Source organism: Dermacentor albipictus, chromosome 2 (assembly GCF_038994185.2).
Source record: "Dermacentor albipictus isolate Rhodes 1998 colony chromosome 2, USDA_Dalb.pri_finalv2, whole genome shotgun sequence".
Lineage (NCBI taxonomy): Eukaryota > Metazoa > Arthropoda > Arachnida > Ixodida > Ixodidae > Dermacentor > Dermacentor albipictus.
The window spans coordinates 108,505,755-108,531,424 of NC_091822.1; the positions used below are offsets into that span (position 1 = coordinate 108,505,755).

General features: G+C 47.9%; 1 protein-coding gene across 1 annotated transcript in view; it reads right to left on the reverse strand.

Moving 5' to 3' along the window:
* The window catches only part of LOC135900734 (serine-rich adhesin for platelets-like), a 108,028-nt gene that overhangs the window by 41,533 nt on the left and 40,825 nt on the right, over positions 1–25,670 (reverse strand). Inside the window, exons 7-8 of the mRNA XM_065430274.2 lie at positions 18,147–18,261; positions 715–13,370 (exon numbers count right to left, since the gene is read on the reverse strand). Coding sequence (XP_065286346.2) covers positions 715–13,370; positions 18,147–18,261 — 12,771 coding nt within the window. The remainder of the gene's footprint in view (positions 1–714; positions 13,371–18,146; positions 18,262–25,670) is intronic.

Sequence of the window (25,670 nt, forward strand, 5' to 3'; positions counted from 1 at the left end):
TTATTCATCACGAGATATTAAGCGTCACATTATACTGCGCCGTGCTGAGGTAGAACGAGACTGTGAGGTCGCTTTCAACGAACTTATGTGAACGGCCGGGGCTTCGCAAAGAGCCCAGCAGGCAAACCTCGAAAGCGCTGGTGCATGTGTCCTACCCCCACTCGTCGCAAACACAGGCTCACTATGGATAGGCAATCATTGCGACTTCAAGCCGGTCATTCTGACATACGACACGATGAGGTGTAAGTGTACTAGAAGACGCGACGGGCTGCTGTCGCGTTCAAGAGAACATGGCGCTACAAAACTCTACGAACAGAGCAGGGAAGAAACAGACCGATACCGTTAGTGAACCTTGCGCTTAATAGTCGCAACAAAACGCCTGCAAACCTAGGCCTTTGGCCACGTGTCACTGATTGTGCCGGTTCGAGTCATACCACTGAACAATGTGTCGGTTCGGTATAGTTGGTAATCCATACTTATTAGTGTTTTAGCGCATACTCTACAAAAGAAGCACACAGAAACATGAACGGAACAGGCGCTATGATTGACCCCTGAATCTAAGCAGGATTTGGCCTGATCAGTCCTTAGGAATGAGACAACCTAGGAGCAATAGGTGCTGATGGGTCCGTGCACCGTTGAGGAATGATTTATAGCCAAAAGGTTTCTCTCCCCGCCCAACCCTAGCAAATACTGAAATATCTGAACGGTACTCACAATTTGGAGCTCCACGAGCCTGGTGATGCAGTCGTGCTCGTCAAAATCCACCTGAACTCCCTGGTCGAAGACGCTTGGAAACGCCTGGACAGCTACGCTGCAGACGTTGCCATCGGGGCAGTCAGACATCGAGCCGAGGCCGCGCCGAGGGATCGACATTGCGGGAAAGGCTTGTTGGGCCACGAGCGTTTCCTCCACCGGCTCTGTGGCGTCTTCGTCCGGCGCCTCCTGCCGAGCTCGCTGGCGTGCCTCACCCTTCATCCACTTCGTGTACGGCAGGAAGGAACGCGTTCTCCGCACGGTTCGAGTGGATTCGGTGCGCTTCACTGTCCTTTGGAAGATCCTGGTCGACCGGACTGGGTCGCCAGAGCTGGCGCCGTCTTCGCCCTCGGTTCGTTCGGACTGCTCGACAGCTTCGGTGACCTTGTGGGTGGTATTCTCTTTTACATTTCGCGAGCCACTCTCGCCAACGTTCTCCCCGCCCGCTGCTGAAAGGTCAAAGCTCTCGCTTGAATCTGTCTTGAGGCTGTCCTCCTGATTGTCATTGTCGGCCTTATCGCCTTCCTTGGCGCCGGCGGCTTTACGCGGCTGACTTTTCTGGTCACCTTCATCCTCGCTCACTTCCGGAACGACGTTCTCGCTGGACGCCTCCGTGATGACAGCTTCGTCGTGAATTCTACCTTTCTCGCCACTTTTCCTATTGGTGGCATGGACGTCGTTGCCGTCTGACGAAATCAATCTAGAAAAATCTTCTACGGCACATTTCAAGTCACTATTCGCCACGACGTCTTGTTTTTCAGATCCTGCTTCGCTTTCCGTGCTTGACATGTTAGATGGACTTTTTATGTGCTCCGGTACAATGGTATCTTCGACAGCGTCGCTGGACGATCTCTTGCGCGGTACCGCTTCGTCCTCAATACGCTTTTCAATTTCATTCTGTGCGCCCTCTTGGTCAAGACCACTGTATTCCTCAGTGGGCACTCGATGATCTCCGTACGCACTCGAGACATCTGCTGATTCTGCCGGCAAGCCTGTGGTTGTTTGCTCAACTTTGTCTTCGCCTATCCCAGCATCTGCATCTAGTCCCTCGCTTGCTTGCTCGTAAATGTCGCTAGAGAAGTCGGCTTCGGTGGCAACACTGTGCAGGAGGTCCTCGCTGCACTCCAGCGCTTCTAATTTTGTTTCCTCGTGAACCACCACTGCCGTCTTTAAAGCCTCGACTGTCGGCTGCAATTTCTCGGACAAGCTTCCCGCATGCGGGCTTCCAGCATGAACGTGTGTGCTGGTGGAACTGGGTCCTTCAGCCTCGGCTTCAACATTTTGCGCTGAAACTCCTGCGTCAAGCTGAGCCAGATTTGTGCCTTCTGTACTAATCGCGTCTCTTTTGCCGTTTGAATCTGTGGTTGTCACTGCAGAGCCACTAGTTTTAGACGAAACGATTTCCTGGCGGGCACCTTCTTGCTCGATTTCGGCATTTCCCGTGTCGCCTGATTCTTGGCTGAAGGGTATGTCGTGCACGTCCACGAACACGATGTGTTCGTGCGCGCCCGTATCACCTAAAGAGCGCTCTTCTTCGTCTGAGAAGTCCATGGTCGCCACCTCATCTTCTTCCAGTGCCTGCCGCTCGACTTGATGGAGCGCCTCGTGTGCATCTGCAATCTTTGTTTTGGGCAGTTCCGAAAGAACCACATTCTCCGTGTCATTTTCCCTGCTCGAAGTGTCGCGTGCCTTTATATATCCCTCGCTTAGGCTGTTAGCTGTGAGGCTACGCTGATCCCACATGGCTGAAGTATTCTTGATATACTGAGTAACATTTTCACCACTATCGATTTGTGAACCGCCTTGGTCTCCTTCCAGTTCTTTTCGCGGTTGAATTGGATCGCCGTGATCTTCTACAGTGACCTTCACTTGATCTGTTTCCTGTAAGGTGATCCAGTCGTTAGATGCTTCGAAATCATTCGTTCCTCTATCTTCTCCCGTGTTCGTCAACATTTTACCAGCCGACAAACCAGTCATGTCGACGTGCCTGCCTAATGCATCAGCTGTTTCTTCCGGTATGAAACCGGAAGCTACTTCCGGATGCTGAATGCTTGCGTCTCCAGTGCCACCACTTCGCTCTGTTTGAAGCGGGCAGCTTGGAGCACTGATCGTCGATTCATCCGAGTTCAGCTCGGCTTTTCCTTCATCGCTGTGCTCCTCGTGTTCAAATACGCCACCCAAAGCACTGATATTTTTCAGGGGGGAAATATTTGAAATTGTTGTCGTACCAACAGCGTAATAGTCGCCGCTTACGGTCGCGGTGACGTCGCTTGCACTGATGTGCTCGTCAGTGTAAGATCTAATGTATTCCAGCGAGCTTTCGTAGACAGTGCTAAGGGCACCTAAGCTGTCCATGTCGTTGTCTGCTGTAGCTGAGCTTTCGTGCTTGCAGACATCTTTGCCCTTTGGCCTCGCAGAGTCGTTAAAGTTTGCATCTGTACAAGGTTCACTTGCTTTATTATTTTCTCCGTTGTTCACCGCTACTTCGGAACGCACTTCTTGCGAAAACATGTCGTGGTTTTCGGGTACAGTGGCTTTTTTGGCTTGTTCCCGCACGTCCCAACCTTGATGACCGATGCCGTTACCATCTTCTGTATCATGCGGAATTTCGGATTGCTCATTCGAGCTATGAACGCCGGCGTGATTCTCGCGTCTACTTGTGCTTTCTTCTCGCCCTTCGCTATCAACGCTATCTACGCTATCTGGCATATCCAGCGAATGTGTTACGTTGAATTTGTTGGTCTGTACGTTCTTATCATCAGTGTGGCACGCGTCCGAAGTATCTGAGTTGTCTCTGTTCACTTCGTTGGCGGAAACAGCGTCTGATGCTTGCTCGCTCGCTTTCGTGGAAAACTCCGACACGCTTTCTGCGGAATCGTCCGTGTTCATGGAAACCGTCGTCGCGGAAGATTCGCTAAAACTGTTGGATGTCGCTTCGTTCTCGGCCTCTTCGCTTTCTCTAGCGTCATCGCCTGCTCGCGCTTCCACATCGGATGCTGAACGTTCGAAACGCCTCGTGTGGACACAAGCGGCGCTGTCTAAAAACAACTCTTCGTTTATCTGACTTTCTCGGCGTATTATACGGCCCATTGCCGCGACGCTGTGCGCAGGTTCAGAGTTTTCGCCCCTGTTATCACTCTCGGCGATGTTTCGCCGTGTCTCTGATCCTTCAGAAGGGTCTTTGCCTGCATCATCAAGAAACTGGGCCACCGCCGATCTTTCTGCTTCCTCCAGCTCCTCTTCTGACTGGTCAGCTTGCTCTACAACCTGGAAAGGAACTTCTTGATTACTTTTCACTGCGGAAACGGAGCTGTGAGGTTCAGGCTCGCTCGACGCACCATCTTCGGTTAACGCTTCGGAGATACTTGCACTGTCACTGGCGTCTCCATCGTGGCGGTCTTTGGTTATTAGCAACAAGCCCGCCTCTTCTGCGCTGTTCAGCGGCACATCACTTTTAGCATTATCGAAGACTTCATCGGAGGTCGCCAACTGCGCCATTGTGCTGTTTGTTATCGTTTCGTCTATTTCCTCCATGTTGACTGATTCGTCATGCTGCTCGCTAATGACCGGATAGTTTAGCGCCTCGTTAGAATTTATTTCATCTTCTGCAGCAACTGGGAGAACCACTGCCGCTTGGTTCGCATCACGGCTGGTAACAGAGTATTGATGGTCAGCAGTCGGTATCGCTTCCTCGAATGCAGATTGTCTCGAGACAATCGGCTCGAAGGCATCACCGGGATTGCCTCTGTTTGTGGAGTCCGAGTGCGGAAGATGAATACGAAGCTCTTCTTTGTAATCATCAGAAATAGTTTTCTCTTTGAGTGCGTTTTCTGTGTCGGCATTCAACTCGTAACGATTTCTTCCCACCAGCTCTGCTCTCCTCAATGTCTCGTCATTTTCTCCGAGGTACGTTACGCACTTTGTCAGAACGGTCGATACAATCTCTTCTGCATACGCCAGCAACGACGACCTGTTATCCCTGTTTTCTTGTTCTAAAGCAGAGTTCAGCGAAATACCGGCAATGTTGGTATTGTACATTTCAGCTGTGCTGGGCTCCTTGGCCTCGACGACGCCTTGAGATGTCGAAATTTCATGGTGAAGCACTTCGCTTTCCACTGATTCTGAGCCAGTGGTTCTAAGTCTTAAATGTTCTTTACTGTCGAGGTCAACGTTACCAAGCCCTTCGTCTGCAGCTTCTGTTAGCGTTTCATTGTGCACACCCGTTCCTTCGCCTGATTTTTTCACAGGCTCTGACGTGTGCATGTTCCGTTCGTTATTAGAAGCCGCCGAGGTGACGTCAGCTGTGTCTTCCAGAAGGATATGTGAAACGCCTATGCTGCTGTTTCCGAGCTCTGCAGTATGACGATCGTCGGTTGCTTCACGAAATTCCGCAGGGACACCGTCGAGTGCGCTGTCTTGTGACATACTATCTTTACTCACGTTTTTCTCATCATCGGCGAATTGGTAGACAGACTGCTGCTCTGCGAACTTTTCATGTGTGCTGTCCTGTGCGCTCGCTTCCTGGCTCCAGTGCCGTTCTTCATCCAGCGCATGTGCGCGGTCTGAATAATTGCTTTCTACACATTCCTTTGTAGCATTTTCCAGGCTGTTCTCAGTGACGTCTTCCACAACTTTGTCAACCTCTTCAACGCTGCCACCTTCGATCGATTCATCGGAGCTTGCAATACCTCGTAGTTCGCCGTCTGCACTCTCTGCGCCTGTGCTGGCGCTTTCGTTGTCCTCAGTCATCTCATCATAAGAATCCGCATTTGCGAATCTTTTCGTCATGTTACTTGGCAAGCTCGTACAATCGAACGCAGCTTCCTGTTGCCCTTGTGCAGCGACACCTTCCAAGACGATGCAGGGTGTTGTATTGTCTTTCATTATGCATTCCATGCGAGTCTCTGAAGCATCTGAAGAGGTCTTATCAAGATCCTCAGAATCAGAATGATTTCTTGTTGCGTCAAATTCAGGAGGCTTGCTCATCGAAGTCCCTGGCGTCACTTCGGTGGAGTCGTTGTCACCGCTATTTCGCGTCACAGATTCTTCGCTAGCAAATTCTTCGGATATCTGTACGCTCGGTTTATCAGACTCTGCGACCTCTGGCAGATTGCTTGTTTCTGACCTCCCTTCGGTGTTCTCATTATCACTGTTGATTTGCCGCACGTGTCCGTTGCTCGTAAGTTGTCCTGTTATTTCACTTCCTACGCTCGCTTCATTCGGCACTGTGACCTCTGGCAACTCGATTACAGATGCACCGGCTATCTCTTCAGTGACCTCGTTGTCATTGGTGTTTTCGTTCACTGCAGCGTCACTTTTCAGCTCTTCATGCGTTTTCCTCTCTATAGTCACTTCATTAGACACTGCGATCTCTGGCATTTCGCTTATTGGCACATCTGCCTTCACTGTGGAGATTTCAACGTCCCCTTTGCTTTCACAAGTGCTTTCTCCACTCGCAAATTCTTCAGACGTTATGCTCTGCACGGAAGCCTCATTATATGGCAACTTGCTAGCTGAAGCCTCTGACTTCGCTTCCGGGGTGGCGTCGTCACGTGGGCTATCGTTCACAAGCGCCTCGTCTTCAACCTTTTCAGGAGTTTGACTTTGTATGCTCGCCTCGTCGGACACTGTTATCTCTGGAATCACACTTGTTGATGTCTCTGCCATCACTTTAGGCGCCTCATAATCACTGCTGCTCTGGGACTCAGTTTCTATACTGACAACCTGCACGCTCGCTTCGTTAGGGACTATGGTCTCTGGCAATTCACTTCCCAATTCCTCCTCATCCGCTTTGGCGTTCTCTTCGTTACAGCTGCCCTTGTTGACAGACTCCTCGCTTGTAAATCCTTCCGCACTTTTACTTCGGACACTCGTTTCATTGGATAATTTGATTTTCGGCCACTCGAATGAAGTATCTGCCTTTGATTTAGTGACGTTGTCATTGGTAGTTTCACTCACAGGCACTTCGTTTTCAAACTTGGCGGATATCTTACTTTGTATGCTTGCTTCATCAGCTATTGTGATCTGTGAAACTTTGCTTGCTGATGTCCCTTCCTTCACTTGGGTGAACACGACGTCACTGGCGCTGTGGTGCACAGCTTCTCCATGTGATAGCTCATGAGATATCTCACTTTGGTCAGTCATTTCAGCAGACAATATGATTTTCGGCCACTCGAAGGAAGTATCTGCCTTTGCTTCCGTGACGTTGCCATTGGTGGTTTCATTCACAGGCACTTCCTTTTCAAACATCGCGGATATTTTGCTTTGTATGCTTGCTTCATCAACCATTGTAATCTGTGAAACTTTGCTTGCTGATGTCCCTTCCTTCACTTGGGTGAACGCGACGTCACTGGCACTGTGGCGCACAGCTTCTCCGCTTGAGAGCTCATCAGATATCTTACTCTCGTCAGTCGTTTCACTAGGTAACGTGATTTTCGGCCACTCGAATGAAGTATCCGCCTTTGCTTCCGTGACGTTGTAATTGGTGGTTTCACTCCGAGGCACTTCGTTTTGAAATTTCGCGGATATTTGACTTTGAATGCTTGCTTCATCAGCCATTGTGATCTGTGAAACTTTGCTTGCTGATGTTTCTTCTTTCATGTGGTTGAACGCGACGTCACTAGCCCTGTGGAGCACAGCTTCTCCGCTTGAAAACTCATCAGGTATCTTACTTTGGTCAGTCGTTTCATTAGATAATGTGATGCTCGGCCACTCGAATGAAGTATCCGCCTTTGCTTCCGTGACGTTGCAATTGGTGGTTTCACTCACAGACACTTCGTCTTCAAACTTCGCGGATGTTTTACTTTGTATGCTTGCTTCATCAGCCGTTGTGACCTGTGAAACCTTGCTTGCTAATGTCCCTTCCTTCACTTGGGTGAACACGACGTCACTGGCAATGTGGTGCACAGCTTCTCCGCTTGAAAGCTCATCAGATATCTTACTTTGGTCAGTCATTTCATTAGAGGCTATGAACGTAGGCAACTCCCTCGCCGACGTCACTGTCTTCCCTTCGGTGTTCTCGTGGTCATTAACGTTCTGGTTTCCAGATCCATCACTTGCTAAATGTGCAGATGTTTTGTTTTGCGCACTGTTTTCAACGAAGACTTCCATCTCTGGCACATCGCTTACTGACGCAGCTGGCCCCACTTTGATCTCTCTGCTAGGGTTCATAAGCGCTTCGCTTTCAGAGTCTTCAGGCGTTTCAGTTCGCACACTCACTTCATCGGACACCACGATCTCAGGAATCTCAGCAAATATTGCCTCTGCCTTTACTTTGGTGATCTCAGTGTCACTAGTGCCCGGATGCGCAGTTCCCCCGCTTGCAAGTTCTTCAGATGTACTGTGCATCTTCCCTTCAATAGACACTAACAGTTCTGGCATCTCATTTACAGACGCCTCTGCATTCACTTTGCCAACCTCGTTTTCATTGGTGCCCAGGTTCACGGATTCCTCGCTTGTAAGTTCATCAGCTGTTTTTATTTCTACGTTCAATTCAGCGGACAATGCTATCTCTGGAAACTCGCTTACAGATGTGTCTGGCACCTCCCAGATGATCTTTTCGTTCATGCTCTCGTTCACAGACGCTTCACTTGCAGACTCTTCCAACGTTTCAGTTCGCTCGCTTGCTTCAGTAAACACTACTTTTTCTGGAACCTCACTAATTAATATCTCTGCCTTCACATTGGTGACATCACTGTCAATTGTGCTCTGGCACAGAGTTTCTCCACTCGCGAACTCTTCAGATTTACTGTGCACGCCTGCTTCAGTAGACATTAGGACTTTCTGCAGTTCACTTACAGACGCCTCCGCCTTCACTTCGGTGACCACGATGTTACTTTTGCTGTGGTTCACAGATTCTTCGCGTGCAAGTAGATCAGACTCCTTGCTTTGCGCGCTCAATTCATCGAATAGCTCTAAAAGCTCGCTCCCTGATGCGTCTGCCTGCTCATTAGTGATATGCTGGTCATCAGTGATGTGGCTCGCAGATCGTTCGCTTGCAAGTTCATCAGACTTCTTACTTTGTGCTCTCGCTTCTGTGGACACCAGCTGGTCTGTCGATATCTCTTCTCCTATATTTCCGAAATCTTTCTTACCAGAGCCTTGGCTGACAAGCTCTTCGCTTGAAAAGTCTTCCAGTGTTTCACTTTGTACGTCTGCTTCGTTAGGCACTGCTGTTTCTGAAATCTCGTTTACTGGTGTCATAGCCTTCACAACGGTGACCTCGTCGGCAGTGCTCTGGCTTATGGGCGCTTCACTTTCAGTTTGTTCAGACGTTTCATTTGGCACGCTGGCTTCATTACACACGGGCTCTGAAATCTCGTCAACAGAACGCCCTGTCTTCAGTTTGGTGACGTCAATGTCACCTGAGCTCGCATGTGTAGTTGCCCCGTCGACAACCTCTTCCAGTGTTTCGTGTCGCATGATTTCTTCTTCACGCGCTACTATCTTTCGCAACTTGGTTTCTGATGACTCTACCTTCAATTTGACGATTTCGTTCACATTGGTACATATCTTCACAGATGCATTGCTCAGAAACGTTTCTGATGTTTCATATTGCGCACTCTCTTCATGGTGCGCGGCAGACTCTAACGATTCGCTCATTAAATTTTCTGTCTTCACTTCAGTAACCTCGTTTTCACTAGTGCTTTGGTTAGCAGGATTTTCCATCGCAAACTCTTCACATCTTTCATCCCCATCTTTCACGCTAGCTTCAATAGCCACTGTAATGTCTATCGGCTCTTTTTCTAAAGTCTCAGTATTCCCTATGCCGATTTTGTTGTCGTCACCGGTAGCCTGGTTCATGAAATGTTCACTCGCGAACTTTCCTGACACTTCATCTTGCGCGCTCGCCTTTTCCTCCTTCTCCTGTAAGGTTTTCTGCCACCCCAATGTGTTGACACTATGAAGGTCAATATAATATTCGGATCTTCTTCTTGTATTCTCCACGTCAGCGTCTGAAATGTCTTCGCTGTCTTCGTTGCGCATACTAACCTTAGCGACCTTGTGTTCGTCAGGAACTGCAGAACCACTTTCACTTGATTTGCTTTCTGGTGTTTGTACGCTCGGCGTCACTTGTACTTCATTTTCGGAGCTCATCGCCGAGGCGGGATGCGCGTTTTCGTCTGATTGCATACCGTGAGCACATTTTTGCGCGCTTCCCTCCTTGTCACATCCGTCCATGCTAGCCGAGCTTCGAAGCTTATGCTCGAAAAGAGGCTCATTGTTTTGGCCAGTCGCGTCAGTCGGCGTAGTTTGTACTCCAGTGTCATATTGGAGGCTAACGGGTGTTTCTTTCTCATGCTCAGCAAGTTCACCTAATAAAGCGGTCAATTCATCCGCACCTCTGTTATCATCATTGTCCGCGGGCAGGTGTTTTTCGACATTGTATAATTCATCCTTCACTTGCTTCTCATTCAAATCTTCCTGGTCAAGCGTTTGGTCACAAGGAAGCGACTCGAATCCTTGGTCGTTGTCGTCCTGAAGCGACGCATCGTCAAAACTGGTTGCGTCATCAGTCCTGTTCAGGGCGATGACGTCTTTTAGCATGCTGGTTTTTATTGAAGACGAGAGCGAGTTTTCCTGAGGAACAGCGCGCTCCGCCAAACAATGCTGGGTAGCGCCTTGTTCAGTACTGTCAATTTCTAGTCCATCGTTACTTTCTCTCGTAACTCCCGTACCTTCTTGTCCTTGAACCGAAGATATTTCTAGTACTTTAAAAAGATGATGATCGTCTGGCAATATCATGGGAACATGGTCGGTCACGCTCCCTTTTTCTGTAATTACACCGGTATCTTGAATTGTATTCACATTTTCATTTGGCATCTCAGCTGGATGATGATGAGAGGCACCTTCATCCCGAAAGTCGTGACTACTCTTGAACGCCAGGTCATCGAAGTGTTCCCTCATGTCTTCTCGGGGACCCTTCAGTCCACCCTCTGCAAAATGTTTGTCTCCTTTCTTAACGCCTCCCACGACATGCGCTACGTCATCTTGCAGGATGTCTTTTCTTGGCAGCGAATCACTTAGAATGCTTGAAACAGTTTTCAAAGTTTCCTTCGTGTGCTCTTCGCCACCTGTAAAACACATGAGCACATTTTGTGTCCTAACTTCAGTGTTCTTTAGAAAACACATTTCGGCACTTTGATAGGTGTCTTGTTTTAGCAGTTCTCCAATCTGCAGATTGTTTTCTGCGCTGTTCTTGACATCTTGGCAGACGTCTGGATTTTGTTGCTGGTCTTCACATTCATCAGCAGCGCTCTTTTTGTCACGTGGAAATTCCTTACTCAAGACCGAGTCGTCCATGATGACAGTAACACTTTCTTGTGTGTTCTCTGTGACATCGTCCGCTTTGCTGAGACACGCAACTGATTCCAGCTCATATACTTCATCCATTAATGTTCCCCCTTTAAGAAACTGCAAAAAGTCCTTCTCTTTCAGTCCAGAAACTTTATTTGATGCACCTTTTGGACCTTCATTCATGCTTTCTTGGGTATTCAGTCCAGAAACTTTATTTGATGCACCTTTTGGACCTTCATTCATGCTTTCTTGGGTATCGTTTTGGTCAAGTTCGTCTATGGTTCCTGCGTGCTGCCACTTGCCAACTTCATCAGTAACCTCCATTTTGCTGTCAAACGTGCATTTCGATGATAGTAAATTCGTGACATTTGCTGAAGCAGTGTCCAACATTTCCTCCATACGATCACTGATACCAAGAATATGCGTAGCTGCGTTTTTTGTTAGCTCTTGACTTTCTCGAAGCATTCCGATCTCTTCTTGATGCCAAGCATTTGCTTCAATGAACACTTGCCCGCTCTCGCGTGCTGCGCGATCCAGACTTTCACTTAGGTCTGTGTGATAATATTTACTTTCATGAAATTCTATTGCGTCATTTGTCAGTTGTACACTTTTGTTGTCGGCAATGGATGTTCCAAATTGAGATGCGCCACTGTTAGAGGAACTTTCGCTAACAAGGACTGAAACATTTTTCGAAGTTTTCTGTAGCTCTTCTGTCACATTCGCAAGAGATGTGATACTCCCATTAGCCTCGCCAAGCATTTTTTGCGAATTCACAGTGTCACTGGGCACATGTATATCGACAGCTTTGCCCGAAATTAGCTCTGGGCTGTGTCTCTCGCCAGTAATGAATGTTTCGCGAGTGTCTAAACCGTTTTCTTTTTTATTCGCAGATCTACTAACAGTGTCTGCAAGCACTTCGTCAGAGATTTCGTCATTTGTACTTGGCAAAAGTATTGCGTCACCTTTCACTGTGATAACAGATTCCTCCGATTTGGTATCACTTTCATTCGTTTCTCTGTCAGACAAGTCAGCGTGATGTGGTGCTGCTTCAACGGTATTTTTTGGCTCATTGTGATGATGGCTAATTTGCTTAGCATATGGCTCCTCGAGCCGAGAGCTTTTTGATTCATCACTATGGCACTTCACAGACTTTCCACCTGCTAGCGCATTCACGTCAGCAGCAAGGGGTGCAGTTTTGTCCAAAGTGACTTTGTTAAATTGCAAATCGTTTCCTCTTTCATCAGCTTCGCTCAATTCTTCTTTAACGCCCAACTTCGAAGACAGTGGTGCCTGGTGACTGGCTTCTGCAGTTGAAGACACCATAGAGCTACTTTCAGACTGAGCAGCTTCATGCGTCGTGGTGGCAGACGAGTTTCGATTCCCAAGATCTCCAGTGGTCTCGTCCACTTCCTCTTCTGGTTCCTCTGCTATGTACCCCAAATCGTCAAGCGACGGTGCCCCTATCACAGTTTCTCTAGTCCCACCGGTTTCGTCCTCCACCTCCGAGTCCACGCTGTCCACCTTCACGTAAGTACACTTCGAGTCGTCGAAGTCGTCGTCCTCGGACACGAGGCTTGCATCCTGTAGGCCGGCGCTTACAGCCTCACGGCTGCTGCTCTCGTTACCCGGTAGAGACCTCGGCGCTGGTGCCGAAGCCAGTCCTTCCTCGCTCGAACTCGGAATTTCCCAGCTACCTTTCTTGGCATTGTCGTCCTCGAAGGCAACCTTCTTGGAGCTCGTTTGGCACACTGACGTCCGTGCTCCCTTTTCCGAACCCGTATCCCCTGAGGCTTCGGAAAGTTTTGGCTTCTTGTCGGTCTTCAGCGACGACGCTTCCCACGGAGTGGGGTCGTCATCTTCCTGCCGCGAGAGTAGCTGGCTACGGTGCTCCCTGTACAGCTCGCTCTTGGTCGATGACAGCATCCTGCATCGTCCTTCTTCTGTCACGTCCAACGGGCTTCCTTTGTCCTCGTCGCTGTTCGAGCAAGAGACACAGTGGAATGCCAACGTGGGCGGATTAACGGCGGCAGTCCGGGGGGAGCCTTTGCTGTTGAAGACTTCATCCACAGAGAGGGTCTTCTCCAGCCGACCGGCCCGGGAGCACTCGGTGTAGCGGTACTCCCGGAAAGTTCGCCAGTCGCTCGAAGCACGACCCGCGACGTCTTCGTCGGAGACCTCGGCGCGAGGAAACCAGATGCGGTACTCCTTCTCAGAGACGTCGTCAGGTGGATGCCGCTCTGCACTTGCGTCCTCGGAGAACCACCTTCGGAGGCGGCGGTCCACGATGTCATTTCCGTTGTTCGTGGAGGTGCCGTCAGCACCTGCGGGCGCAATGCAAAGAAACACACGACTTATCGACAAATTTCGTTTAACTGCGTTGCATACCAACAATATGAAAAAGTAACTCGAATGTGTACACTCGAGACGCTACGTCAAAGATGCAGCGAGCGTACTTTCTCAATTTAATAAAAATCGCATGTACTTGATGAAGCTGCAAATGTAGTTACGCTAAACTTTAATACAAATTGATTTCCTGCTCTACAGTTTACACTAAAATAAGTAGGTGCTTTGCAGTAATACAGGTAACGCTGCCGATGTTCTTATCTACATGAATCAAGACGGGAATAAAAATGCCGTCTCCATACCTGCACTGTGTAAGGCAACACAGGGTATTTCTGTTTTGAGCGAAGCGTCCGTATAGCTTGCATATACGTGAAGTTAAAGCCCTAATTAGTGCTTGACGCGTGCTTATGCGTGCTAACACGTTCACATAGTATGCACGATTGTGTACGACGACGAATTCGACTTCAAGCGATAATACGCAGAAGTTCTACTCGACCATTACAGTAAACTGCCAACACGTGTCAGCAAAAACGAGAGCCACTGGCCGCTCTCGCGTTTTCTCAGTTTGTTCCATTGCCGGCTAAATCTAGAAAAGTGTTTCGAAATGCCTCGGGAAACGTTCCTAGACAGTTAAAGCTTTGCGTATGTTCACATGCTGCTTTAAGAGAAGCTAAGCAACAAATATTGCATTATACAGAAAGCAGAAAACCCTCCCAACAATAGAAAAGTTTGTGGCTAGTACGAAGGCACAGATACTGAATACAAGTGTGAAATTAAAGTTTCCCAAAGAAGTTGAACTCTTCCGCCCAATGTTCTGCGACGGGAAGCCATATGTGGATGCTTACAAGTGCAGACAGAACGCAAGCTTTCTTTTTTTCTCTAACGTCGGTTTGATACACTCTGCTCCTACATTACAATATTGCATGGCGCAATATAGAACGCTCAATAAAGCAACTGCGTGGCACTAATACAGTGGCAGTAGAGACACTTTCTTAGCTACTTCGTTAATAACAATTTTATTGCACGTAGTAGTGACTGATAAAACCTGGGTCACATGCGACAAACTATGCGATCGTTATTTTTCTCCACCCGATTCTCTCATTCTCTCTCTCTCTTTCCTTAATTTTTTACGACGTACGCAGCGGACGAGCGTTGCAACGCACCACGGTTTTACCGAGCACGTGTCATCGAGTTTGCGCACGAACCATTACACTACCCTCGCCCCCACCCCTCCCTCCTAACTTCCGCCGGTCGCGGCGCAGAAAAGGTGCTAACCTGTGGAGAACTTAAAACCCGGATTTCTTCGCACACCGGTTCGCTAACCTGCAGTGTGTGCGCCCGCATTTCGCGCACGCAGCGCGGAACGCGTCATCGCCGTCTTCGCCGCACTTTCGAACTGTACGGGATGTTTCTTTTTTGAGACCATACAGCCATTTCTTTCTTTAGAAGTCACATGCGGCAGATAGCGAGAATGTAAGCCTTTGGGCTGGATTTAGCTCGAAGCGGGTGGATATTATTCACGCGAGACATCATCGAAAGGCGTGATCAACTAACCGCAAAAAAAAAAAAAGAAAACGCGAACCTTTTTAAATAGTTGCTTTACGGCGCATATTGCCACTTACGAATTGTAGCCGGCAAATTTACAAGGCGCGTTCACTTAGAACGACTTCTAAGGATTGCACGTGTTTGGAGATACGCGCCGTGAAACTTGCGGTAAAATTGAACTATATTATTCCGCTTTAATTTTATGACCGCCGTTTTATGCATTGAAGCACGAAATAAATGGAACGTCCATTCATTCCGTCACGCATTTAAGAATGAATATCTCGAAGCTGGTGTCATCTTGAAAATTCGTTATAAGTAGATCCGTCTTGCGAACATACTAGCTACTCTTCGTAAACTGTAATTTGCGCCGTCAAGTATACAGGGTGTTCCTCGCAACTTGAGCGAAACTTTTAAAAATGTGCAAATACCGCGTACGTGGACAGAACCAAGGTAACGTTGTTTGCCGTCGCTTGGAGATACTAAGATTGTTGTTTTTCATTGCGCCTAATTACATAATTGGTCTTAACTAATCGAATTCTCAAATATTATAATTAGATTAAACGTGTCTATGAGAAAATTCTAGAGGAACATTAAAAACTCCCTATACAGCTTCTTGTTGCTCAATAGGTTCTACATAAAGTTTTTTTCAAGCATGAAAGAAGCCCGCGAATACACGAAAAATTGCCGCACGAGTGGCTGCTAGCGCTTTACGTGTATTCGCGGGCTTCTTTAATGCTTGAAAAACACTCCTAACGCGATAGCAATAAAGGGCAACTCCGGCGATATCTTGATGTCCACTGATGTTAATAAAACTTTGAATATATGTTCTCTTTTGCATTCTGGTTATTTGTGCCAAACTATATGGCTGCAAGCCATTTAGTTCTCCTGAAAATGAATTTTAAAGATTGGTTATGACTTTCCACTGGCCACCCTGTGCTTGCGACGTCAAAGTCTGCACCCCACTGTCGCAGAAATCGTCGCTTAAATGGCCGCTGTCTAGTTCGGAAACTTTGTAAAAGTTCCCCGTGTCGTCAGGGGACATCACCAGCTTCGCTTCTATGGTGTTAACGCCGCGTGTACTGCGTGTTTAGCACGCGTTCTGCGTGTTTACATTTTGGTAACGTAGGACCTGACGTCATTCACTCATCGTGACGTCCCATGAAGCAGCATACCCGTTTCGGTATCTAGCTTATTGGTTATTTAAAATTATTGATGAAGTTCTAAGCAAATTGAAGTACCCTGCAGGTGACAGGACCGTCGATACCATTTGAAAATGACAATATCCTAATATGGTTAAAAAAAGCGCCGGAGCTGCCCTTTAAGGGTCCTTGTCTCAGAAAATCCGGTATCGGCGTCGGCAGAGTTGTTCGTGAGCGAAAATTTTCATATGTATTTAGATGCATGTATATGCGACGCCTTGCTATGTGGCCTGCGGCATATGCAGGTTATATTGCCACACCATTTTATCCCTAAAGTTGCTCATACCTTGTCCTGCATTCTTGACAAAGGTATTCCTCTGAATTTTGAGAATTACAGCTCACAAACAAATGTCATGAAACAAAACATTGACAGCGCATGCCTCTTATTCTAAACCGTCTCAGACTTAAATATTAAAGGTGCGAAACAATAACAGAAACCTGAAAATGACGCAACTTTTCTGGCGCGGCTTCTGGGGCTACCTCCGGGATCGGCCCACGCAAGTGGCCGCGTTTCTACCAGAGAGCTCACCTTCGTGCATGTAGCGTTCGCCGCCAGCGTTTTCCGGTACGCATTACGGTTACATAAGCTGCAGTTGCCGGGAAACGTGAGAGGCAGTCGGGGATCTTCGAATGCCGTCGTGTTCGACTCTTAAACGCGAAGCTTAAGCGTCCTCCAAGATTTTTATGTAGCCCGCATTAAGCAACAGAAAGCTGTATCGGGAGTTCTTCCTGCTGCTCTACAATTTTCTTATTGACATGCTTAATATTATTAGAAATATTATTTGACAAGCTGATTTATTAATTCTAATTATGTAATTATGCGGAATGCAAAAGATAATCGGAGTATCTCCAAGCGGCAGCAAGCAACATTACCCTGGTTCTGTCCAGCTACGTAGCATTTACATATTTTGGTACAAGTTACGTGGGACACCCTGTAGGACCAAAAAGTTAATTTGTGAATGTTTGTTAGTCTATACGTGTATTGGTCTGAAATTCGCCCTTCTTACTGCGAAATTTCTATGTGGTATTACGAACTGATCATTTTCGACAAAAGATTGCGTTATAAATGTATCAATTCGCAATAAATGAACATGGGCGCGGATACTTACTGCCTTCTGGCGTTTAGAAAGAAAAATATCAATACTCGGAAATTTAGACAGGCAAAGCGTAATACTTAACGCCGCAAGAACTCTTGAAGCCACATCAAATCCGCGCTCTAATAGTCGTACCTGAGATAGCAAAACGATCGCAGAACCAGAGTTTCTCGTAGTATATTTTTTTTTATTTGCGGATTATTCTTCTGCGCTTGCATCCCCGCAATATCATTTTTTTTTTTTGCCAGACAATGAAACACGAAGCAATGGGAACTATTGTTATTCTTCAGTTGCTGCTGTTTCTTTCTATCAAGACGCCTAAGAAAGCTCCCGTTGTATTGTGGAGGAGCACGACTCCGCATTATTGGCGGCGCAATGAATAAAGACAAAAAACATCTTCGGGAAAGGCTGCCGCCATGCGTGTGACTAATCGCGCTGAACCATTGGCTGAACAAACGAAACAATCTGAGAAGTGTAGGTGCGGCGTCTGCGGACCGCTCTGCAGCAGATGATCGCCATATACCGTTCAAAGGGATTTGAAGTGCTCGCATCGCTTATAAGGCTGCAAAAAACTCGCCAGCTGTTGTTAAGCTCTGCGTTGACTGACTTCCCGGCCAGCTTCCCGTCAATTATTTCTTTCGCATACTTTCTTCCCTTTTTTTTCTGCTCGCAGATTGCGGAGTAGCTAAGTGCGTAACGGTAGATGCCATAGACGCTCTCTATACACGCACCACATATGTATAGCACTGTAGCTTCATGTCAGATTGGCCTACGCGCAATTACTAGACGCGGCGTCAACATTGGAGGTATTTTTCACGTAATCATTTAGTGCTACTCCGAAATGGGAAGGAGGAAAGTGAAATAGGCAGTCAGTGGATTATATTCGACGTAAACAGGGAAGAGATTAGGCACTTACTTTTGACACACTGCTCCAATGGATTCACCGGAACGGTGGCAGCATCCGGGTCGGCGTCAGCCGTCGTACCGTTGGCCGCAGATTCCTCGGGAACCGGCTGAAGACCGCGACCAGCCTTCAGCCGGTTCAGCGCCATGTGTGTGAAACAAGTCGTACAGGTAGCGATGAGGCAACCCGCTCAACGTACACACACGCACACACACACACACACCTCGCGTGCAGAGCACAGCTGGCCGCGTTGCGTGATTGTAACGCGATATGTGGTATTAGTAATCGGTACTCCCCCGGAACACTCCCGGATGGTAGCGCATCTCCACAGGGTCCCACTTCAGCAAGTATATAGGTCCTTTGACGGCGGGAGGGTTGCAGACGTCGTGGAGGTTTTGCGCGGGCACCACCAACACGCACGCAACAGCGGTCTCGAGTGTCCGCGAGAAAGGGCGAGAGAGAGAGGCAAACAAACGCGGCCTTTCACGGCACCTGCCTCTCCTGCAGCGGCTGCTCGCCTCTTTGCCGCGACCACTGGCGTGGAAACTGGCGAAACTCAAGCAGCGCACGCGATGCAAACAGGCGGCGTCGACGATGACGAGGCGCCCCCCTCGAGCACAGCTGCACACAGGAGCTGTAATCCAGCGCGCACTGCTGTGCTGTCGCGCTGTAGCAGACGACAGACACCTTCGCCGGGCCGCCGCCGTGGGGCACGTACCCTCTGCTACAAGCACTGCTGCTGAGATTGAATATAGCAGACGGAGGAGAAGAACGCAGCTTGCAGAGCGCAGATTGTACGGAGATCCTCCGAAAGCTGCTCGGTTTGCTCCGTTTTACTTTGTAGCAAGTGATAAATGCTGCGGCGACCGTCGAAAATCGTCCGTTGCAAGCGCTGGGGCTGCTGTAACCGCAGCAAAACAACACTGCCGCCGGTCTTTTGAAATCTCCGAAGTTGCACGACTCGCCACTGTAGCAGACGAAAAACACTGCCGCCGCCGTCGGGTATCGTCTGCTATACGGGCCACTGTACCGTTTCTCTCGCTACACCACTGCCACCGCAGCGCTGTAGCGAGAGAAAACAGAAAAGAAACAACACCGCGCGCCGAGCTGCAGACGTCGGTACTCGGAAATTGTCTCGCGACTTGCACGGTTTCGGTCGCGCCTCATTCGCACCCCCGTCGTGGCGGGTTACACACTACATCGACCCCTCCCCCCTCCCCTTCTCGCTACTCCCCTCCTTCCGGGGAACAATGCGATCTCGCCACCTCCTCGTCGTCGTCTTACGTCCACTCGCAGGAATGGGGGCAAACGCCGGTCCCTGGCCGAGAGCACGGCCGCAACGCCGCCGTGCTGGCGAAAATTGAGCCCACGGCAATTGAACGCCACCAAAGCGTGCGCTTTTTCTGCGTTGGCCTCCGCACCACGAGCACCTTTCCCACTCACCTGCCTCCCTGCCCTCCTCCCACCAAATTTTTATGCCTCCAGAATACTATAGAAGAAAGGGGGGAGGGGGGAGGGAGGCTCACTGTAAGTGCTACCAGAGCTACCGAAGGAACCTTCGACAGTCGCCGAGATCAGTTGTCCTCTTCATTCAACTACGGAATGTGAGAGAAAGCCGTCCTTGTGGCAGCGCCACTTTTTTCTGAGCGCTGAGCGTACAATTCCCGCGACAGCGATTTCTTCTTTTTTTTTTTTTTTGCCCGTCTGCAGTGTGGCGTTGCTATGCTGGGCGAAGCAACTGTGCTTCCGTAGAACGGTGCCGGACGTGACTGGACGCGATCGCTTTAAGATAAAAAACAAGTATCGAGCAGGAGGTAAATCCAGCTTCCTTCGGTTTTTCTTTTCTCCGTTTTTTTCTTTCTTCAGTTCGCGAAACTGCCTGCTTATTTGCATAGGGGCTAGGGAAACAGGACGCGGAAGAAACCTGCGATGGCGCCGTGTGGAGAGCGCAGACGGCATAGAATAGTAAGAGTCGTACGGTGGGAGAAAAATGTAGCTTTCTTTTAGCCCCGCACAGCCAGACATATAATGTTTGATACGCACGAGTTTGACACATCAGACATCCTGATTTAATCACGCTAAACATAACGGGAAAGACACAGTAGCATTTCTGATGCATTGGAGGCTTCGTTCCAGTGTGTCAGAAATGCTACAACTTTTTGCTCCAGTACGAAGTTTCAGCAAACTAATGGCAAATCAATTAGCTCACAAAATAATTTGTAACTGAAATAACCTTTCTTATTTTTGTACGAATGCACTCTCCATGGCCAGAAATCAAAGCAGTCAAACAGTTCTAAATTTCTTTGATGTGGAATGGTGTTCGGGCTTTATTTGGGTGAAGTTAAAACCACGAGCAAAGCGCGTATAATGCAGTGCGCGCTTTTAAGTCACTTTTTGAACGCAGAGTCGAGTGAGAAAATTTTCCCAGTGGGAAAAAATTCATTATCACATCTGGAGTGGGTGCTGGCAACAGATGGCTAGAGGGTTGCACAACGCATTGGTAGGAAAAACATCCAATGAGCTGAATCTCATACTGGTTTGGCTTGGCGTACGAAAATGGCTAAGGATTACATGGCTTGTTGCCACAAATCACGGACCTTGACGGCTGACGCGGCAAAAGCACAAGCAGAACAAGTTTTAGTGGCTCATAAAATATGTGAGCCCCTTCATCCATCGTGGGCGTAGGTAATTTTGTATCGCACGTATATTCCTAATTTTAGACGTAGGAAAGGAAACGCTGGGTAAGCAGCAGCCAAGCCAGCCATACTTCCGCGCTACAATTGCTTCTGGTTCGTTAACGTTGTACGTATTCAAGAACATTGTATTTTTGTATTCAGAAACGCTGTGTGCAAGAACGATAGTGTGTTGACACGAACCTATTTCTTAATTCCTATTCCAGACTGAGCTAAGACTACTCGCCGACGCAACGCGCACAAAACATATCCGTAGATGTCTTGCTTCCTTGGCTGATAGTGCACTATGATTTCAGAAGCATCGCTACACGTATTAGTTCTAGTATCTCCATATGGTGATGCCCGAAGAACGTGGTGTCACTGTGCATGTTACAATGAATATTCCGGAAAGCGAAGACTGTCTTTTCGTAAGCGTACCCTCCACGTACGACTTCGGAGGTCGGCATGAGTATGCCGACCTGCGCAATTCGCATTTTCACATCTGATTAGCCAGAAGCCAAAAAGCTCTGTCCGGACAACTTCGCTCTGTGATTCGCACGTCGGCTTTCGACAAAACTACAAGACGGTCCCTTTCGCTTCCGTCAGAGTAACCATGAACAACGCTTCGAAGGCAACCGTTTCGAGGACATCTCTAGATTTACTTGCGATAGCTTGCGTTTCTTTTTTGTTTTGTTTTTTCATTGCTAATTCTCGCAATTTTATAAGGCTCTCCGCGCATGCACGCTTGCTTTGGACTTGTTTCAGAGACACAATTCTTTTCTTTGGGAAGCGCGATTCCAAACTTAATTGACCCTCGCCCATATGCACGAACTTCGCAAGCCGCGAAAGCGACATTTTACGAAGACATGCGCCTACTCCGCTTGTTCTCCCCAAAACCCAACAAAAATTGTGCACACTACAAAAAGATTACGTGCAATGGAAAATCAATGGATTGTGAGCAAATGTCACTGTCTCTGCCTATATGTTATCGTTTAAGGATTTCGTTAATGTCAGCTATTGGTATTGTTGCTGTCCACTGAAAATGTGTCTCGTACCCGCTGTGGTGGATGAGCCAGCAAATGCGTGGGTTATTCCAAGTTAGGATAGGAGTCAGTGAGTGAGTAAAGACTTTATTTGAAAACAAGGTATTGACGAATGACCTTGTTGTTAAGCAGCCACGAGCCCATGGGCCCGGGCGGCTTCAGCTTTCTTGATGACCTTGGCCTGAAGGTCAGGGTCGGAGCTGAGCAACACGGCCTCCACTGCCCAGTATTACTTATTTCGTGATTTGTGTGATTTTCCGCTGGGTACGACCACATAATATGGAACATATCCGCTTTTTTTCTTACAATGGTTACATGTATTAGGGTATTGGTCCGGGTAGTAGTAGTGACAGGCTACGGGGTTGGGGTAGGTGTTCGTCTGAAGGCGTCTCCAAGCTACTTCGTGTCGCTTGTTAAGCGATTCTTGTGCTGGCGGGTACACTGCCCTGACTAACCTGTAGTGCCTAATTATTTCCTGGTAACTGACCATGCGATCCCTGTCTGATCCTAGCGCTGACCGTCCGTGTACTCGGTTGGCGAGTCCTCGAGCGGTGGTGTGGGCGGCATCGTTGCCGGGTAGGGAGGAGTGTGCTGGTGCCCAAATATTCTGGATCGGTCGTGGGTGTTGGTTCGTGTCTAGTATGTGTTTTACGGGAGCCGAGACCCGACCTTTCGCAAAATTGCGTGCTGCTGCTCTGGAATCGCTAATAATGTAATGACAACGTGTGGAGGCTATTGCCGGAGCGATAGCCGCCTCTTCCGTTGTTTCAGAGCTTCTGGTGCGGATTTAACCACCAGCGCGTATTTGACCTGAGGAGTCCACCACTGCAAGAGACATACAGTTGCGTTTTGAGCATTCTGCGGCGTCGACATAGACTACGTCTTTGAAGGCGTGGAATTTCTGATGTAGGGCTTTGGACCGCTCGGCCCTCCTTTCCTTGTGGAATTCGGGGTGCATGTTTTTAGGGAGTGAATTAATTTTTAGATGGCGCCCCTGATCGTGAGGAATGTCTACTTTAGTGCTTTGCATCGACTCATAGTTGATGCCGAGATTCTGGAGGATGTTTCGCCCAGCGGCACTCTGAGCTAGCCTTTCGTATTGAGATATAAGGTGCGCTTCCACAAGTTCCTCCAGGGTGTTGTGCACACCTAGGGATAGCAATTTAGCGTTGGCAGTTCTTATAGGTAGCCCAAGAGTCTGTTTATAGGCCCTCCGGATAATTCCCTCTATATTCTCTTTCTCAGCCGCTTTGAGGCAGATGTACGAGGTGATATAGGTGATGCGGCTGAGCACGAAGACTTGTACCAACCTTATGAGGTAGGCTTCTTGCATGCCATAGTGTCGGTTGGAAATTCTTGAGATGAGTCGCATCGTCTGTTGAACGTACGCTTTTAGTTTATGCATTGTGTTGCCGTTGCGCCCGTGAGCTTGCATGAAGAGGCCGAGTACACGAATTGTGGTCACCACCGGGATCGCGCCTCCTCCGGCGCGCACAGTGATTTCTGGGGGTGGTGCAGTGTCGGATTTGCGGTTTGTAGGGACTCTGAGTACGAAGAGTTCTGATCTTTGCGGGGAGCAGGTGAAGCCCTTGTCGGTCACGTACTTTTCAACCATGTCTACAGCTTGTTGTAGCGTGGTTTCTATATCTCCATCGCTACCTTTAACCACCCACAGGGGGATGTCGTCGGCATACAGACTGTATAGTGTAGATCTGGAATCTGATTAAGTTGTTTGGTAATCGGATCATTACTAAATTAAAGAGGAAGGGGGACAAGAATGATCCCTGCGCTGCGCCACGGCTTCCAAGAGGGATCTTTTCCGATTGTAGTTTTCCTATTCTTAGTTCCGCTGTGCGGTGGTTGAGAAAATCTTTGATGAAGTTGTAGGTCCTCTGGCCTACACCTAGGTACTGCAGATTCTCCAGTATAGCATGACGCGCTACGTTGTCAAAGGCCTTTGTAGGATCAAGGCCCGGGACATCCCGGGTACCATTCTTGGATATGTGGTGCAGAACTTGATGTTTAAGCTGAATCATGACGTCTTGCGTGGAAAGTTTAGGACGAAAGCCAATTATAGAGTTCGGAAATAGGCTGTTGTCCTCCGCAAAATTGTGGAGACGGTTAAGTATGACGTGCTCCATGAGTTTAAAAATAATGTTTCAATACTGGTATAGAGTAAACGCAGTTCAAAGGCGTAATCGCACAAGTTAACATGAGAAGAATCACAACAATAAGTACTAATAATGATTACTTGGAAAGTGCAAAAATTTATATATAGAGAAAAAGATACAAATTTACCGGGGCAATCGGTTGCACTCAATAAGGAGTTCCTGGATGGCAGAGCAAGCATCCCTGTGGATTACTCCCCGAATCAAGCGCTTCATACGAAAGGTTACCAGAATCTGTTACGTCCATGTCAAGTCTTCGAAGAGGAAGAGTTCTCAGATTATTTTTCTTGAAACAATGAAGCGGCGACAAGATATAGGAAGAATTGTATAACTGTGTCTTCTTAACTCCAATAAAAAAGAGCACTAAGGGGAGGGCACCAAACCTGAAGATGCGCGCGTAAAAGCGCAGAGAGAGGCAACGTGGCAACGTAATTTCGCGAGGGAGAATTTCGCCACCTCGAGTTGGAGCTTTTCCTACTCCATGAAAATACCAACTGCTTAAACTCTGGAGAAGCCGTGAGTACAGGGTCTGAGTACAGGGTACACCTGCTTGGTCTGTATAGACTGCAGTATGTACAAATAAAAAAATAATGCTTTTATTGACTGTGTTATCCTCCGTGAAATCTCGGACAAATCTGATAACAAATTCTTACAAGACGATATAAACGCTATCTCTAACTGGTGTGACGTATGGTTAATGCAACTTAACGTAAGTAAATGTAAATGTATGCGTGTAACTCGCAGCCATATTCCTCCACCGAACTATTGCCTTAATGATACTCCCCTGGAGGTCGTAACCTCGTATAAATACCTAGGCGTCCACATAACCTCGTCACTTTCCTGGTCGTTGCACATCGACAACGTAATTAACAATACTAATCGCATGCTAGGTTATCTTCGCCGAAACTTTTCTTCTGCTCCTACATCATTAAAATTAATTCTATACAAAACGCTTATTAGGAGTAAAATGGAGTACGCTTCATCCATCTGGGAACCGCACCTTGAAACCCTCACTCAATCACTTGAACTAATCCAAAACAATGCCGTACGTTTCATTCATAGCAATTAAAGCCGTACATCAAGCGTAACTGCCATGAAAAACTCTTTGCTGCTTGCTCCTCTCTCAGCCCGGCGTAAGTGCTTTCGCCTTGCTTTATTTCATAAACTATATTTCCACAATTCGTACCTACGCGATAATCTAATATCACCTCCTACCTACATTTCCTCTCGCATCGACCATAGCCATAAGGTTGGAATCATTCAGTGCCGCACCAGAACCTGTAACGAATCATTCATTCCTAGGACCTCTCAGGAATGGAACCACCTTCCCGGTGCAGTTGTCGCAATCAAGGACAAATCAAAGTTTCGTTCGGCCTTATCAGACATCATTACTCCCGGATGCAATTAACTAATCACATTTGTTGTTTATTGCTGCTTTGTTTATTTACTTGCGTATGTTTCTTTTACCCACTCCCCTCTGTAATACTTCGGTCTTGAGGGTACAATAAAATAAATAAAAAAATAACCGTATAAGGCGTCTTATTCGTCTTCTCCTCATGTTTAGATGCGTATACCGACCGCGATAACCCAGTAGACAAGGTGTTCTGTTGCGGAGCAGCTGGGAGGTCGGGAAAAAAATAGCCCTCACCTGTG